Source organism: Triturus cristatus, chromosome 3_2 (genome assembly GCF_964204655.1).
Source record: "Triturus cristatus chromosome 3_2, aTriCri1.1, whole genome shotgun sequence".
NCBI lineage: Eukaryota > Metazoa > Chordata > Amphibia > Caudata > Salamandridae > Triturus > Triturus cristatus.
In genome coordinates this window covers 942,167,690-942,187,171 of record NC_140584.1, presented here as the reverse complement: position 1 = coordinate 942,187,171, position 19,482 = coordinate 942,167,690, and the positions used below count along the sequence as shown (strand labels likewise).

General features: G+C 45.2%; 1 protein-coding gene across 1 annotated transcript in view; it reads left to right on the top strand.

Moving 5' to 3' along the window:
• The first annotated feature begins 3,215 nt into the window (after window positions 1-3,215).
• Window positions 3,216-19,482, top strand: part of PPM1D (protein phosphatase, Mg2+/Mn2+ dependent 1D) — a 279,206-nt gene continuing 262,939 nt past the window's right edge. The window contains exon 1 of the mRNA XM_085649436.1: window positions 3,216-3,737. Within this exon, the coding sequence (XP_085505562.1) occupies window positions 3,434-3,737 (304 nt within the window). The 5' untranslated portion in view covers window positions 3,216-3,433. The remainder of the gene's footprint in view (window positions 3,738-19,482) is intronic.

The window sequence follows — 19,482 nt, the reverse complement described above, 5'->3', positions numbered from 1 at the left end:
AGCCCAAAATAAAAACAGTGTCTTTTTTTAATGTGTCTATGTCAGTTGAAGACCGAATAAGCAACCCCCCCATCCCCCCACCGAATGTTACAACAATCTCGGAAGACCTGCGCCTAGGGTCAGTCAGTGGTGATGGATGTCAACAAATTCTGCATACCTCACTCGGAGACAGAAAACTTGCTTGCCCAAAATGGGATTTTTCAGTTCTCTGGTAGAGAGTTAGTGCGAGTGACGTTTCTGTCTTCGTGTTCCTGCGGTATATATTTCTTTAAACGGCTGAAAGAGAGTGTTCACGTGGGGTTAAACCCCGTTCAGTTCATACACCGCTTCTTTCAAAAATAGGAAGGTATGGCCTGGGGCTTTAATTGGGGCTGGTCCTGCCAGTGCTTAGCACCGACAGTAACTAGACACGGATATTGAAACCGGACCCGATTGGGCCCTGGATTTATATTCTTAACTGAAAGAGTGACTCTTTCTAGACAATGTGTGCAGAATTCCTTCTGAATCTAATTCAGTGATGCATTCCTAGTTAGATTCCACAGGGATTACTTCCTGCTGCATGGTGTATGTGTCCCTGTCTCCCAAGAGCATTTTCTTTTACCAGATCTTTCTGTAGTTCTTTTTTCTGGCCTCATGTGGCTCTTGTGAAGCGCCTACTGTGAACGTAGTGCCCTTAGGCGCTTGGGCGTGCACCAGTTAGGGGTAGCTGCTCCCAATGGGGTATGATTGACAGATTTGGAGTTGAAGCTCAAGGCTGTGCGAGTTTCTCAGAGTTCTCGTCAGTGGCTCATGAATATGTTTGGACTACATGCCCATCCAATTCGTGGCCTCTGTGCAGAGCACGCAGATTAAAATCGTACATGTGTCAATTGTAATTAGGGTTCAATAATAAAGCGTGTTCAGGAGGTACCAAGCTGTTGAAAATATTGATAGCACCAAAGGAGAAGAAAACAAGCATTTACAATGCAATGGTCTCGGCATTGGTAAAGTTAGAGCTATTGCCATTGCTCATGACATTATTTTTGTTTATGTTTTTGTTTTTAAAACATTTAAAGAAACGGCATTGTCATGAGCAATGTTAATAGCTCTAACTTTAACAATGCCGAGACCGTTGCATTGTAAATGCTTGTTCTCTCATAGGATAGGCTGAAAACGTTTTGTCTGAAACTTCGTCTTGCTTACGATACCATCTGCTCTTCCATTTGTCCACATCTCCCCATTTTCTCATCTAAATAATTATATCCTTAATCTGACCTATTCGTCCTGTGGTATTCATGTTTTCAATGTCTTTTTCAGTGAAATCTACTCGATATGGTTTCTGTAAGGCTTTTACCTTTTCAATATCAATACCCATCTCATTTGCCACTTCTTCTAATCTTTCATGAAGACTTTTTGCTCTCCATGTCACGCTTTTTCACAGAAATAACAATTCCCCTTCTTGGTACGTTTTTAACTTCTCTGTCGGGATAGTTCCTACTATTAACCTGTTTTCTGAGGGAAAATACGTTTCTCAATGCTGACATGAGAGGAATACCTTTACATTACCCTAAACACATTGACATTGCACCTAAGATATCCCTCCCATACGGAGATAGATCATTTAGTTGAATTGGTAATTGATGATTAACTCGTCTAGCTTTGCTCTATTACTTTTCTCTTAATCTTCTTCTTCAAATAATCGACACAACACATTTGTCAATTAATCAATTATTCTTTATCTAAGAAATATTGAAAGAAATGTTAGAAATCATCATTAGCATTTCGGAGCATCATATTTACCTATTCTGGCTAAAGTCGTCCACTAAGTCAGTCAGTCAAAGAGAATTTATTCAGCAAAGTTTAGGCCGCAATTCAGTCTCTCATAGATCCAGGTTAACAGCTGTCCAGCAGTGTCACCGTCCTCTCCGTCAGCATAACGTCAGGAAATCAAGTTCGTCAAAGAAGAGCGAGAGCGTCGAGATACTACCCTAATTCCATACCTACTTTTATAATGAGAATAATAACAAAAATGTTTCAAGATCGGGGTTTAGTGAGTTCTTATTGGTCAATTTTGTCTTGCGAATACAGTTCTCAGGGTGTCGGATAATGAAGTCATCCAACTTGCTTATTCCGGCTTTTAAATCAAGCATTGTCCTTTCTTTTGGATAGGTTCCTGGAACGACCTTGAAGGGTACATGTTCTCCCGGTGTCAGGTCCAGGCCACTGTTGCTGGCGGTGACGCATGCGCACTTCACCCAAAACCTCGTGTTGTCAGGACAGTCACGTTTAACGTCTCGTGCAGCCATCTTGTATAGGCCAAAATGGTCAACTTAAGCAAAAGAAACACAAAAACGTAATTAAAACATAGAAGTGGCTAATAAAATGTTATCCCCTTGCTAATACCCATATGTGTGTGTATTTATCTAGCAGAAGCAAAACACTCAGAGCGGTTTATACTCACTGAATAAAGCACAAATCACAAATACATCACTTAAAGCAACATATAACATATAATATTCTAATTTTATACTATTAATATGCGTACACAAGTTAATTCACAATTAATATAGCCATGCAAAGTGCAATTCCCACGTGTAATTCTCTAGTTAATATAGTTGGTGAGTTATCACTTCAAACAGATTAATAATATTACAATTAATTGATTATTCGGATTTATATAAACATGCAGAATGGGGGGGGGGGGGGTATACAAAATTTTGTACTACCCGCTCCAGCAATATAACTTAAATTACATAAATGGTTTGTTTTGAATGTTTACATGTATCTGTAACTGAAGAACGTGACATGAGGAAATAAATATTACGAATGGGGACCATTTCTATAGCGTGAACCTAACTGCAAGGCAGTGCAGTTATGTGCTTCACCTTAGCGTTATGTAGTATAAAGACACCATGTAATTGTCAAGTCACATAGCCAGTTCTGCATTTTGTAAACTGTATAGTTTTATTTTTTACAGTTAACTGTATGGGCTTAAAAATCTTAGCATTCACAGTTAGACAAAGCAAGGACCTACTAAATTCACCCCATGTGACACTGTGCCATTTGAGAGTTGAATAACAACAAAAACATGAGTCTCGCAATAAAGAAAAACATACGTTCAGAAATATATCGTGACCTTCGCGAGCAGAAATGAGAGCACATATCGATCCAAGATGGCGATTATCGTCGAACCACTGTTAGTCCTTCTTTTGTGCCATTACCTCGACCAGAAGGTTCCATTTTGGATTGTGACGTCGGCGGCGGGCATGCCCAAACAACAGTCGGATAGACCGGGTGGAAAGAGTCTGTCGATCCGGAGATAAACAATAGCAGTGCGGGACCTTGCGCAAGACTAACCCCGATCCGTAGTGTCCGAGCCACGGGGGCGCATCTAGGACCGCGAGGGCAGGGCGGCGGAAGAGGGAAGCGGCTTGTGCCGCTGTCTTTGGGGGTCATGGAGTCTGCCGCCCCGTACTCATTGTCCGTTAGCGTCTCTAGCGACCAGGGCGGCCGTCGATACATGGAGGACTTCACCCGGGTGGTAGTGGAACCTGAACCGCCACCGGCTGCCGCTTCCGTGGCCTTTTTTGCCGTATGTGACGGACACGGAGGGCGGGAGGCCGCAGCCTTTGCTCGCAGCCATCTCTGGTCCTTGATCCGCGAGCAGCGGGGCTTCGGCTCAGACGAACCGGCAGAAGTGTGTGCTGCTATCCGCCGGGGCTTCTTAGAGTGCCACCGAGCTATGTGGAGGAAGCTACGTGAGTACACCAGATATTATCCCAACACCTATCCCGGCGTTGAACGGCTACATTTGGTTGACTACATCGCCTTTACTGATCTAGTATATTTTGTACGATCTACTTTAACAATGGGGCATTTCGCAACAAGTTTGAACAGTTTCCGAGGCTCAAATGGTACTATTCATATCTCAAAGCATAAACGTAATCACATCTAAAAGCAAAGGCGAATTCCCCTCTCGCACACATGAGAATGCAATATTTTTTTTAATTCATAACAATTCCTATAAATTAAAAGAAATTCAACATAAGATTATTAAATAAGTATGACCTACATTTGAAAGTGAGAAATGGAGGAAGCGTTTTTCTTTTGGATTTAAATACAACGAATTGTACCTCTGTTTTTCGAATAGCTTGAAGTTGCATAGTGGCAGCACTAGAAGGAGTTAATAGGGAATAATTCTGAGAGCCTTTCTTGCCCATAAACATTTTTAGTTTTAAAAAAAAATGTAAAACTTGTATTTAGTCGTGTACGATAGTTGTTTTCGGGGCGATGGTCTCTTCTCGACAACATCCGCCTCCTTTTCATGTATACGACGTACCCGACAAACCTCAAGTTCACGAGTGTTATACGGTTTGCAGACTGAATTGGAGTGGATAGTAAAATCGCGGCTTAGTTTGAGGCTTTGAGGGCCGCAGGCCGGTAAGGAACAGGAAGCGGTATTAGTTGGAACACGAGAGGAACCTATAATACAATCTGTTTGGAACAAAAACATGCCCTTCCCTGAGCCAAAATAGGGACCCCATTCCCTTCGTCCATTAGTCCCGGGACTTTCACTACCAAAGGTAACAGGATCATAGAAATTGAAATGCACACGTAAAGTACGTTGTATGCATATATTTATTTTATGGAAATGGAGAATATCTATCTTTCTCTTCACTGTGCGATCTGTTTACCTGCCGAATGAGCCATATTCCCCGAAATGATCAGAACACATTCCAACCACAGATTGAAATGTAAATGTCTTTTTTTTTTAAATTGTTTTTATTGGTATTTTTACATAACATAAACCTTGATGCAGTACTGAAATCTTGATTAAATGTCTTTTTAAAATACCATAACTTTAAAAGTAATAACCCGACGGAATTGTTTATAAAACAATGTAAAGAAAATAGCTATCCAACCAGCAATGGATTCTATAGTTGAGTGTGTGACCGTATTTCCTGTTAGAACGTATATGTCAAGCAAACATTGGCAATGCCAATTAGTCTGCCTGTCAAATAATACTTGTGCCTACTACCTATCCCAGGGTATAAACCATCAACCAGGACTCTCCAGTCATCCCTGCCCTAAGCTTTTCTTTCAAACTGACCCCAGGTATAGCCAGCTTCGAGGCTTCAGTGGTGCTTCTTGCCCTTCATCTTTTCCTTTTCTTTTGACGGTTCCAGGTTATGGCTTGCCTGGTGTTGTTTGATAAAGGCTTGCAGAGGGTGTGACTATCCTGCCCTCGCCTTTTCATGATTTCTTCATGACCAGGGAGTTGGAAAGCCCGCTGCCAAAGGTCGTTGATGGTGTTTGGCCAGGGTATTTAGATGATTTTCCTCAGGCAGATGTTGATGAAGGTCTGGACTTTGTTGGTGGTGGGCACTGTTGTCCTTCAAGTTTCTGGTCTATACAGAAGGACTGATTTTACTTTGTTTTTAAAAATCCTGATCTTGGTTTTCTGTGTCAGGCTCTTGGAGCTCCAGATCTTTAGCAGCATGAAGGCAGCCTTTGCTTTGCCCATGTTTTCCTTGACATCGTAGCCCTGCTTCTCTATGACACTGCCCAGGTAGTTGAAGGCATTGGCCTCTTGTGCATCACCTGCAACAGTGACTACAGATGTGCCGGCCTTGTTAGCATTCAGGATCTTGGTTTTTCACCTGTGCATGTTGAGGCCATGTTGTGCTGATGTGGCTTCCACATTGTCGGTTTTCTCTGCACATGGGTATAGGAGAGTAGGCCCAGATTGTCGAGCTGTATGGCATTGGACCCAATTGTTTGCAGTGCCTGTTGTTGAGGAGCCGTTCTGAATAGTCCACAAAAGCAGATTTGACAATTTATCGTCCATGTGTATATAGACTGAGCTTAATTTCTGGTTGTTTCATCCCAGATAACAACAAAGTTATAGTTCTTTTTGGGGATGGGCAAACCACTTTCTTTATTGTACTGTGCGCTTTGTGTATTGTGCATACTTGATGCCTTATTGCTTGTGGGCAATGAACGCCATAAGATGGGAGGTGTTAATGTTGAATTCTGGTTATTTTCAGTTGCATTCTGCATCTAGTGCCGCTGGTCTGTAGTGGGTTCTGGTTTGAGAGCGGCCCACCTTAGCCTGTAATGTTTTTTAGTTGCAACCTTACAGGGCTGGACTCTTGTTTACTTGTGGTCCATTTTCGGTAAAATATGGGAACGCACATCTTTAAGCCTTGATGCAGGTGTGACTAACTCGGGTATTTAACCACCGTCGTTCAATCATATGTACCTTTTGAGAGTGGGATTATGTTAAGTGCTTCTCTCTGATCTTCTTGTCAAGTAGGGTACTTGATAATCTTATTCTAATTATATTTAGAGGTGTGGGGGTCAGATAGGAGTGAACTTCTTCAATTGTTTGAGCATCATGGCACTCAAACAAACCTAAGGCCTCGTCCACTTTTTTGTGTTCTTGGCTCTCAGATGACTGAGGCAGTTTGTGTTCCATAGATGGCAGCAAGAGAACACATTCAAGCTGCAGGACACCCTTTAGTTTGTGATGTGCCTGTATAAACAACAGTTATTTAACTTGAAACAGAGCACAGCTCATGAATTCGAACCCTAGTTGAGATTCTTAAATTGTTGAGTCTAACTGACCATCAAACCTGACTAAGTTGACTAAGACACTATAACAGAATGTAAAAGGGTAAGTGACATATGTAGGAAGGTGGAATCTGACTATATGGTTGCCCCCACTTTTTTCCTGGTGTTTGAATGGTTTTGGACTAGTCTGGCTGGGATCCTGCTATCCAGGACCCCAGCCTATCTGCTAACTCCCTTAAATGATTGGTGTGCATATTAGATGCACTAGTGATTGGATACTGTGGTGCCTTATGAGCCCCTAGTATATGGTACCTTAGGTACCTAGGGCATTGGTACTTCACAGGCCTACCAGGGGCTGCAGCATGTATTATGCCACCCCTGGGAAGCATTCACAATCTGACACCACAGGCCTGCTACTGCAGTCTGTGTGAGGTAGTGTTAGCACTCCTCACTGAGGTATAGGTTCCTATATCTCACCATACACACACATATAAACCTATCAGTCACCCCTATGGTAGGCCCTATCAATCCCAAGGGCAGGGTGCTTGGTTTACTATGTGAGGGGGTGCTTCTGCCTGAGCAGGACCCCTCTGCAGCTGGCAGAGTCTATTCTCTGCTGCTGTTTGTGGATGCGGTTAAACCATATACTCTTAAGTGCATTATAACCTCGCCGTAAATGCTAACTTTGGAATGACTGCATCAAAACATGTCGTGTTTGGTGTCAAACAACTTAGAATCCTACCTCCACACCAGTAACTGGTGTGGGAGTAGGATCCCACCCTTCTAGTGGGGACGACATGTACACACTATACTACACGGTAGAAATCATCTAGAGCCCTGGCATCACAAAATGGATGCCACCAGCACAGACACTGGGCTGCCCTCCCGCTGCTGACCGAAACTCGCAGTGGAGGGAGCCCAACAAAGGGTTTCCTGTCACAGGGAGGTGTCACCACCTCCCAGACAGGATTTAGTGTATTGGAGCTGGGTGGGTGCACTCTTAGAGTGCTTTGAAGTCCTGCACTGGGGGAGCAATAGGCTCCTCTGTGCATATGCCAGCTCAAACTGGTTCAGGGGCTACCTGTCCCTGCTCTGGCGCGAAACTGGACAAAGGGAAGTGGGTGTAACCACCCACTACCCTGACCCTCCTAGAGGAGTGGTCATAGAGCTAGTCCCTCCCATCTTTTCACTACAAGATACCACACATTGCCAATGCAATTTAGATTACACCTGGACGACGCTCAACTAAGAAGAATCCTGGCCCTTCGACGTTCCACTATCTCTGGAAGACTGAAGAATCTCCCTTGGAGTCAAGGAGTGACTCCCCTGCTTGGCAGGCACCAAAACTCTCTACAACGGTTGCAAACTTTACCGCTCCCGCCGGAGCCCGAAGTCCCTGCGTCCCCTGAAGCGGATTTCCTGACCTCTCGACGGCCATTTTGAGTCCCCAGCGAAGCTGTGGCATCTGGACCCCACGAGTGACGAGGAACAGCAATACCAGAGAACCGTGCACTGATTTCGAGTGCAAGCCCTAAACTACGTCCAACGAAGTTGTGCTTTGGACCACTTGTTGTCCAAGTCCCTAGCAGGTCTAGTACCGAATTTCAGCGGCCTACCCCGTCCCGAGTGACCGTGGGCTGTTGTTAAACTTTACCTGCAAAGGCGTCTTCGCGGTTGCTTGCCCGTTGGCTAGTAACTCACCTGAAGACCTCCACAACGATTTCAAGGGCTCGTCTGGTTGCTCTGGGCCTGCCCTCACTTACCCTCGCTGGGTAAGTCCATCAGACCTTGCTGGTCTGCACCATTGCCAATCTTGACTCTACACGAGACTTGCGGCTGCCAAGGCTTGTTGGCTCCAATCCGGGTGCTGACACCGTCGACAGCTGCAGACGTCGTGGGACCTCCCGAATCCAGCTGCTGGACATTTTCGAGCCATCCTGGACCTCCTGAGCGAAGAGACAAAACACCAACACCGACCTGAAGAGACGCGACAGCTGTGGTCATCCATCTTGCTGGTCACCGGTCACTGGCAAGTGACTCTGAACTCTGTCCCCTCAATTTCTAGGTCTTCTGCAACTCCAATCCATCGTCGGATTCAAACGGACACCTCTCCAGTCGTCACAAGCAGCAAGTCTTCAAGGATCTCCATTGAAAACAGCATCGCGACCCGACACCAAAGGACACCTATGCACCCGGCTTCCCTGGGTGAGGTAACTCGTGCATTCCGGTGCCCAAGTGTGTGTTGGCTCTCGAAATACTTACCCTGTAAGTCTCTTGCTTGTTGACTTTTGCGAAGTGCCCTAGAACTGTAAAATACAAACCGCGACATTTGCCATTGAAACGCATTGAAAACCTGCGTGTGGGTTTAGACACTGCACGCGTCTCCTGTGGGCTGATTACTTACCTGCTAACACTGCAGAAGTGAAGCCCCAGCGATTCCCAAGGCCCTAGGCCTCTTACTTTTGCAAGTCGAGTTTGTTAAACCACTATTTTAGTATATGGTCTGGTACGCCCCTAGGGCTACAGCCATATTTGTGCTTAATTTATTGAGAACTGTTGATCTTTTGAATGTTTACCTGCCTCTAATCTCATAAAGAGATTAGTAGAGTATATTTAGAAATAAATACATATATATTTGATATATATACCTGTGTGGTGTCTTTTCATTTGGTAATTCAAGAGATTATAAGGTAAAACAAGCTGCTTTACATTCCTCAGAGACTTAGCCTGAAGGCTGCTCTCCACAGCTACCACTAGGTCAGAGGTCATAGGACTATAAGTAAGGGGAGTGTGGTGTCTTTAGCCAAAGAAAGTTCCTCTTTCACCTTAGGTTGTCACTACAGGCAGGCCCACACCCTTTATCGAACAGGCCCTACACTGCTGTCTGACTGTTCTAAGGGATTCTCATAGTGAACACTGTGACTAGTCAGTCCTCTTGTAAAAGTAGTGGCACGAACAGGAGCTACTTGTTTAGATTGATTTCTGGTTTCTTTCTTAATTCATAGCCCATTCAGTTTCTATCTACTTAGAATGTTATTGTGTTGTGTATATAATATAATTTTGCTAAAAAACACCCAAAGGTTACAGGCACTCTATAGTTGGGCTCAGATTTCACTCATACAATACCATTGAAATTCAGCAGTTATAGTTACCTGGGCTAACCATAAGTTGCACCCCGCAGTGCACTGCTTATGACCTCACATATTACATCACTCATGACATCATCCAGTGAGGGTTTGGAAAATGTTAGAGGTAAATATATATACTAAGCTACTGCATACGTTTAATTCCTATTCATTTTTCTTTTAAACTACTGAGTGATACTGTTTCTAATATATGTAATCTGAGTGGCACTGTGATTCTGTGTCAGTGTGGGTGTCTGAGTGGCTGTGTGGGGTGGGTGTTTGAGTGGCTGCATCAGTGACCATACGAAATCGTAAGAAAATATATATTTCATCAAGCTCCCCATATAAATGGTTTACTTTTTAAGTTATTCAAACTAAAATGATCACTTAATGGAGCTGTACAGGATGCCTACTCCCATTAATACCAGCAATCGTACCATGTCTGTAGGGACAAAATGGCACTAAGAAGATATTATAGACGAGAAGTTTGGGTGGCTAAATCATATTACCAAACGGGGCTTTGGCTACTTCATGCCTCTAAACAAAATAATGTAAAAAAAGTTCTGGGAAATAATAAAAAAACTTGAAAGGGGAGGCAATAGGGATTATTGTATTAATATTACGGAAACTGAATTAGTAAACTTTATCACCAATCTGTATGGCATTGTCGACCCAGTTGTGAAAAAGCAAGACGTGCTTTAATTATGAAAAAATTAGTAAACAAAATACTGAGATAGAGTGGTATGAGGCTGGATACGAATAATATTGTGAAATTTAGTGACAGCAGCTCGAATGTGAAGAACGACCTAGATCGTATACGTAGTAATGAAATAGCCATTCTCCTATGTGTCCTTCATTCAAACGGTGCTCCCGGTCCTAATGTGATTCCTAATGCCTTGTTCCGTGCCAATATTGATATGTGGGACAACCTATTTAACCCCATTGTTCAACGAGGGATTGGTATCGGAAATTGTACCCAGATCATGGCATGGTAGTATCCTGCAGCCTATCTCTAAAAACGGCCCGGTTGACAACCCTTCTAATTATCGGTTAATTTCTCTAACTGATGTCGACGCTAAGGTTTTTGCCTCACGTCTATTGATAGACCTGGAAGAATGGGCAACACAGCAAGGTACAATTCCAATCAATCAAACAGGTTTTCGCAAGGGTCTGTCTATTATTTCCAACCTGTTGGCCATTACTTTATTAGCAGATTGGGCAGTTAAAAAAAAAAAAATCTATGTATCGCTTTTATAGATTTAAAGACCGCTTTTGATTCAGTTCCACGAGATTTATTATGGAAAAAACTGGTTGGCTGGGACATTTAACGGAACTTGATAGAGGCCATAATTCTTCTTTAAACCAATACTTGGGTCCAGGTCAGGCTGTGTGACAGTGGTACTTTATCACACAAAATTAAAACCTATATCGGCTTAAAGCAAGGATGCGCCCTCGATCCTTGCTATAGTAATTTATTTCTATCATATCTCCTGCAGCATTTGGATTCTGTTAACGTTCATTCTCCAAGATTAGGTGAGGTGCAAATTAGCTATCTTCAATATGCAGATCATACTGTTCTGTTGAGTCAAACCCCTATAGGTCTACAAAGATTGATAAATGCCTCCGATGATTATATATTAATGAATGGCCTGGAACATTGGTACAATAAAACTAAAGACTAATACTTGGAGGGCCAGAGTTGGGCCAGTTGAAGTTGTAAAAACCTATAGCTACTTAGGGATTTTATGTGATAATAGAGTTTCGTTATGAATCATTTTAAGCTGTAACATTAATCCATGCTTTGAAATGTCTGCCTAAATCATTGGCAACTCAATCATATGATCATCTCTTGAAAGTCATGAGAGCAAAGCTACACCGAACTAATATATATGGCTCGCCTATCACCAGGGAGAAAGACTCAAAGTTATTGGATCTATTAGTAATCCAGGATTATAAAGCAATTTTTGGGATCCCCAGGTCAGTGGGTCAAGCTTAAATAAGATTGGAGTTTGGCCTCCTAAAACAGTGCATGATGTCACAAGGGGCATTTTTGAAATGCATGTACTGTTTTTACCTGACCCTGCTTCCTTAGCGAACAACTGCTGGCTTGAAATAACTAAATCTGCCTATACAGCTACCCGGCGATCCGATATCTCAACTTTTGTTTACATGAAGCTGGCCTGCAAATTAGGCTTAATCAGACTGCTTTAGCGGAAAAAACTCATGCATGGTCTGTGATTAATTCACATCAGTTTTTGCATATCCAGCCATACCGTATTACCCATTTTTTCAGCCATAATAAAAAGAAACATTTTTAAAAATTAGATTGGGAATAAATTCAACTAAGGAGGGCACGCTAACCTGAATTTAGCAATGGCCAAGTATTAACTGTAGACTGTGGGTGGCCATGTGAATCTATTGCATATAGTATGTGTGTCCCCAATTGCTTAAAATACTTCCCATACTTTTTAAAACCTTATTTCTTAAGTTTGCGGCAAGATTGGCTTGTCAGGCTCTTATGTCTATCTGGCGAGTCGATTCTACTGCTATGTCAATTTATAACGTTTTTATCCGCTGCCGAAAAATGTTTGAGATTGACTATCTTGGGTATCCTATAATCAAGTGGTTCTAAGAGAAATTTTGAATACATGGATGCATTTTAACTGCTTATTTGCACCTTACGGCCTTCCTGAAAGATTTAGTGTCTATGCTGCTACGGTTATTTATTAGAAATTGAAATAACGAAAATACTGATGCACCTTCATAGCTTGTTTGCACAATGAAAGTATTGTTTACCACATGTTAATACTTCAACCCCTTCGGCGCTGCGCGAATTTGCCAGCTGTGCGGGAGAATTAATGAGCGAGCGGGGGTTGGACAGCCCCCAGTCGTCCTCCGCACACACCCACCGCGACGTCAGACGGCCAGGGGCCGTCTCCGCACCGACGAGGCTAAAACGTAATGATACAGTCTATGTCTTAATGGCTTTTATAGTTTATTTGCATAATGATTTACAAGGTTACCTGGATTTTAATGTATATCTATTGTTGGACTTGGCCCTTCTGGCAAGTTCACCCCTAAAACTTTTTGCATTTATCATAGCCTTTTTCCTATGTTGTATTAGTGGTTTTATGCCTCTAGGCGCTTTTTACACTGTGTCCTAGTGGAAAGTGCGTGCGCTCTGTGTATGTTTTAGTGAGACTGACCTGCCCTCCCATAGGAATGCATGGGGGATCTGAGTGACCGTGTTAAGTCCTGATGTGAGAGGAGTACAGGGTCGAGTTTGGTATGTGCGAACTCGTGAGATTGAATGCTGCGCGATGATGTGTGCGGCGTTACTGTGTCTAGTGTAGAAGTGCCACTTCTAGAAGCTGGCATATCTGTGTAATAAATGTGAAGTGTCTGGCTTGTGATTGGCTGGTGTGCCTGGCTCCAGGAGTCAGGATGAGTCTGCCCCGGTGGTGAATGGAGAGAGCTGCATGTTGATGGCAGGGAGGAGTACACCTGGGACCTGAATAGGGCTGGGCTTTCCCTCCACAATGCTGGCTCCACCCCCTGTGGTGCGTCTAATGTCCCTGGCCTGTCCTGTGAATAGGGAGAGGGGCTGAGCAAAACAAAGTGCTCAGGAACCAGTTCGCCCCTTCCCTGCACCTTTGGAGACAAAGGATTTTGTGTATAAAAGAGGGGCTTTGACCCCATGAAAATGTTCTTGGACTAGAAACTACCAGGGACGTGCTGCTGCTGGGGCTCAGGGGAAGGCTTGCCCCCCTGGATGCTGGAGGACTTCTTTTTGGGACCCTACTGCCTGGCCTGAGGATGGCTGGGAGACTGTCCTTGCCCAGAAAGCATTGCTCTGCATGGCCCCTTGTCCCACAAATACTGGCTGCTGTTTGACAGACCTGCTGGTTTTCTTTTATTTTCTGAAGATGAAATTGTGCTCAAAGCGATCTCCAAGGACCTGTGAGCGAGCTGCCCCCAAGTGCGTCTCGCATCGCTGGACTGCCGCGAAGCCGACCTGTGCCTGCCCGCCCCCGTGTGACCCGCTCTGACCACGAGTTGTGCCCACACCGTGTCGCTGGGCTGCCCACACCTGCTTCGCCCTCCTCTGAAGGGCGCACTGTTCTGGCTGCCCGCACCCATGTGACCCGCTCTGACCACGAGCCGTGCCCACACCGTGTCGCTGGGCTGCCCACCCCGCTTTGTGCTGTTGAGGATAGCGGGTGCCCACCCCACTTTGCATTTGTATTCAAGGGCGGGTGCCCACCCCGCAATTGCCGGTGTACTACGCGGGAGCAATTGCCGGTTGTAAGCAGGAGCCCACCCTGCTTTATCGCCAAATTTGGAGGGAGCCTACCCCTCATGGCGCTTCTCAACTTGTAACTGAAGCGGGTGCCCACCCCGCGTTTCCCCACCGCGGCCCGAGCCGCGTTCGAAGATTGCCGCCGAGTCCGCGGCCTGCCTGGTTGTGGGCGGGGCCGCTGGACGGAATCGGAAATGCGGCCGGTAGCTGTGCTGCGTGTTGGGGAGGACGGGAGCCTACCCCGCCTCCCCGAGTACTGGTGACGAGTCCCGGGTCCCAGGAGGGGGCCCGGGTGAAGAGGGGAGTGCCGCTACCCCGAGATGCTCGAGGCGAGACTCCCGGAGTGAAGAGGGTGCCCCGCGGTGCCGGAAGAAGAGAGAAGTCCTCCCCCCGTCAAGAGCCGGTGAGTTGAGAAGGCTACGGGGGAGGCTGGGCGCATTGTTAGTGCCGATCGCGGCACTGTGCTGGACTATTTTCTGAGTGGCCCCCGCCTGATAGGGGGTCACTCCAACGAAGGGGGCATGTTTTGTCCATTGGTGCTATAAGGGCTCAGAGGGGCCAGTGCTGTTCACCCGTGCCCCTACCAGTGGTGATGTTCCCAGCTGCCCCACCTGACAGTGGGCAGCTGTACCGATGGGGGCAATATAGCTTAAGAAGCCCCAACGGGGCCCAGAAGGCACCGTTGTGCCAGGGCCCCTTTTGCTCCCCCCAACAGTTCATTCGGGGACATGTTTGTTTTCTGAGCCAGATGGCTCCAACGTGGGGCCCATTGATGTCCTCATATTTGACTTCCACAGCTGCGCAGCACTTAGTGCCAGCTGCAGCGTTTAGGCCCTGTTCTTGTCCCCAGCTGCCCAGCAAGTAGTGGGCAGCTGCTACTTTTAGGTTCGGGCGCAACCTGGACCCTAATGTGATTGAAGTACTATTGTGGTTTAGTGCGCACCCTGTGTTAATGCTTATGGTGTTAGGGAATGTACCGTGGGTAGTATGTTTTACGCACCAGGTGCTTTATACCTCTAGATATGATTTCTGCATAGGAGATTGTTTTACCTGTTTAGGTTTATGTTAGGGAGGTTATACTTCCCTGTGTGATGTACACCCTTAGTGTAATTATACTTAGGAGGTAAGGTCTAATGCGTTAGACTTATGCGAAATTGCATAATGTGTTTATGCCCCTGTGAGGTATACAGGATAGGTTTTATACCTGATTCTATTGTGATAATGCTGAAGTCATTATTGCGCCAGTAGTTACTGGTCGTGCTCTACAGTTATAATTTGTGTTACAGTTGGTATATGTTCTACATTTACAATTGGTGATTTGTGCTAACTCTGACCGTGGTCCATGTGGCCCTGTCTTGTGTAAATAGTCCCCTGTAAAATTCTGCCCAGTGTAAATTATGTGATTATCATCTAATGTGTTTCTTATAATACAAAGGCTATTGTTTTTATATAACCTTGTGTGGAGTTTCTTTTGTGGTGGGCCTATGGTGTTGTTGCTGTGTGCGCGCGCAAACGCTTTACACATTGCCTCCGGGATAAGCCTGACTGCTCGTGCCAAGCTACCAAGGGGGTGAGCAGGGGTTATCTTTGGCGTGTAACTCCCTAGCCCTGACTTAGAGTGGTGGTCTCTTCCTGGCTTTGGCACAAGCCTTAGCCAACCAGAGATCCCATTTCTAACATCTATGAATGCCAGAAATCAAGGTAGTGTCCCCCACGTGACACTGTGCTCTCTTACACAACAAGCACTCCCTTATTCGCAACTCTCCGATTCAACCCGAATGACCTGTACCCAATTACATGTAATATAACATTTTATTATAGTAGTAAAACATTTTTTTTTCTCCAAACAGTGCTTTTTGTAAAATTACGGCCTGACCAATTCAAATTTTTAATCACAAAAGTCTTAGTATATCAGCAGGCAATATATACACATCATTGTACATGCGGCACCCCCCCCCCCCCCCCCCCCCCAGCACCTTGAGACCCTACGGGGATGTAGCGCGCTTTATAAGTGTCAATGATTGATTGATTGAATTAAAATTACATTAAATCATCCATATCTCCTTAAAGTACAAAAATATCTAGCATACAATAATCCATATGTGCATATAAAATAACCAAAGAGTTGTCGACACAACGTTTTGGTGGATGCAACTCGATAGGAACACCTTCCTCAGGACTTTAATTATATGATAACAGCAATCTATTGGTAAAAATATATAACAAAATGACTTCTCCTTAAAAATGTCACGATTACATATAAAGAGTTCAGTTGTTGTTTACTCATTCATTCCAATTTGTGTACCCATTTACCAAATTCATTCATACTAATGTTTTAAAAGGTTGAAGCCTAAATCCATTAGGCATTTCTTTAAAAAAACAGGTGGATTATCAATTATCAGTTTTATCTTCAAATGTACTTGCCTTATCACCATAGTTGTTATTGTATTACCCCAGTTAATTTAGGATTCCCCTCAATTATACCATATATAGGCCTCGCAAATAATCCAGCCTAAGTCTGCCTCCAAGCCTCGCCAGGCCCCCTCAACTGCTGCATCTGCTCCAGCACCAAAAACCAGCTCGGTGCTGCATAGTCTTTATAAACAGTTGGCTCCAAAAAGGAGGGCGTCCACTCCTGCCGCCTCCAAAGGGTTTGAACATCTAAACCTCCAGCACCTGATGAGGAACTCTATTCCAGACAGCGGTGTATCCTCATTCAACCAGGCACCAATCAGATCCTAACAAAGCCTCCAGACAAGCCCAAATATCTTGTTCCTCTCAAGAGGAAATTGACCTTTGAAGAGGCCTTAAACCACCATGCGAGTTGATACCTAGGAAGCATCAACGCCACAATATGGGCACCTCTACTCCATTTCTTCTCTCATATCTTCTTCCTCCTCTTGTACCACCCCGTGCTAGTGCCACCTCTCCACTACCACTCGTGACCCTATGCCAATACGGGCACCTCTCCTCCATTTCTTCTCTCATCTCTTCTTCCTCCTCTTGCACCACCACGCGCTAGTGCCACCTCTCCACTACCACCTGTGACCCTATGCCACACTCAACTTGGGGATCTCTTTCTTTGGGGGGGGGAGGGGGGAGTAAGAGGTTTTACTATGACCCATTTGGCCTGCCTTATTAGATTAACAATGTGGCGGGGTTGGATGGGGATGAAGGAAGGTGGCGCTCAAGCGTGTGCACTGTGAGTTTCCACTGTGAAAAAATAAGTGTGGTGCTCCCAGGTCAGGGATACCAACCCAAGGAAACCCCTGCGAATAAGTGGGAGAACCCACTCAAGAAACAAAAGACAAAGTCCTGCGCACACAATTAGGATAATGCTATCAATAGCATCCAAAAGCAAAATGAACAATAATCAGAGACTGTGACTTTGTTTCAAAGAAGGTCGACATCAGCAGAATTTTTGAGAGAGGTATTCTTTATGTACGATAGTGTCTGACCAATACATAGCACAAGATTGTTCAGCCGACACGTGTTTCGTCACACTGTGTAAAGCTATGACTCTTCAGGGCTGCTGTTGTTAAAACAGTTAGGCTTCAGATTCGTAGTGAGTATGGCAAGATGAGGGTGCGGTATGAAACGTCGTAAATCCACGTAGGTAAGGTAAGCGGCGAAGTGTATCAACAGCTTGGGTAATCAGCTGAGCACTCGGGTGCGTATAAGGATCGCGGGTAGTGGATCCTCCGAATTTAGGACGTGCACTCGGGTGCGTGTGTGGATCGCGGGTGAATGATCCTCCGATTCCAGGTTGTGTGCGCAGGACTCTGCCTTATTAGATGCACATCCCCATGTGGGATCCCTAGAATGTAGAGCCCCAGCTGAAACCTGGTTAAGCCTCTACTCCCAGAAGATACCACTTCATATCATGACGTTCTTCAGCGAGCAGCCACCTTCCACAAGGTGGAAATGCACAATCAATCTGAAGACGAGGATTTCTTTACGGAGACTCTCTCCTTTACACATAGGTCAATGCAGTATCTGCCTATGCTCAAGGATATGCTTTGACCATGGACAAGATCTTTAAGGAGCCATTGAAGGCTTATTTTGTCGCTCCCACCTAGGGTAGGTCAGAAATATAAAGCATCATCCTCTAACCCCTCCCCCCCCCCCCCCCCCCACCCCATCATTGGCCAGCTTCCACGTGACTCACTGGTGGGACATACGGCACGCAAATGCTAATTTCCAGGGCACAGGTGATGTTCCTTCCTCCAGACTGAGAGAGCAAAATGATTGACTTGGTCTGTAAACGTGTTGTCGTCCAGGCTTCCTCCATTGGCAGATCGCCAGTTCAGTGTGCCTGGAAGAGCTGATTCAACACCTGCCGGATCAGCATAAAACCGTGGCAGAAGAGAAGACTTTAGAGTACCAACATCAGGTGCACTTCGAACACAGCAGACACTGCTGCACGAAGTGTTAACACAGCTGCTATTGTCCGCGTCGTGCATGGCTTTGTGCGTCTGGCTTCAAACCGGCGGTACATCTCCTCAACTTGTCTTTCGGTAAACTTGTTGAGATGGAGAAAATTAAGGACGCAGAGACAACCAAGGCCATGGGTGCTCTGTAATCCCCAGCAGCCCAAGTTCCTTTTGCCGCACACATTATTGTGGGGAGGGTGGGGCAAAACTACCACGCTGAAGCCTCTACATCCTTCCCCAGACAGCAGCAACAGCATCCACCCACTCAGTGTTACTGCAGGGGAGGATACAGGGGCAGCAATAACAGAAGCAAAGGAAACGGTGTATCATCCCAAAACCCATCTCCAGCCCCTGCAAATACAGCCTTTCCTCTGGGCCTTACTCGATTCCTGAGTAGGGAAAGCATTTCCCAGCCCAGCCAGGGTGCAAGCAATTCCAAACTATGCTACCTCACTTTTAGCCTTGTTTTCAGAAAGGTCAAACGCCTCCTAGACATGATGACCTCTTGTATTGTCATGGTCTCACATGCCAGATTACACATGCGTCTGTTGCAGGAATGCCTACTATCACAATGATCACAAGCAGAGAGACAGTGGGAGAATCTAGTGTTGATTTTGACCCATACTCATTGCTCTCTGCAGTGGTGGAATGCCAGCAATTTGTTGCAGGGACGGCTAATCTGACCCAATTCCCCTAGTGACTATCATCATAGATGCCTCATTGTCTGGGTGGTGGCACTCCCGAAAGATCTGACTGTGCAAGCTGTGTGGACACCCGATCAATGGGATATCTCCACATCAATTTGTCTGGCGTTGTTAGTGATCCATGTAACCCTTTGGTTCTTTACATCAGCCCACCCCAACATAACCTAATTCTTGTCCGGACAGACAACATAACTGCCATGTTTACCTACAGAAACAGGGTGCATACACTCCCCATAGCTGTCGGCCCTCGCCCAGGGCATTTGGCGGTGGTAAATTCATCACTGGGTCCATCTCATCATTTGTTTTACATACTGGGGGTGGACAATTACTTTTCAGACCTGCTCAGCAGAATGCATCAATAAGTCTGC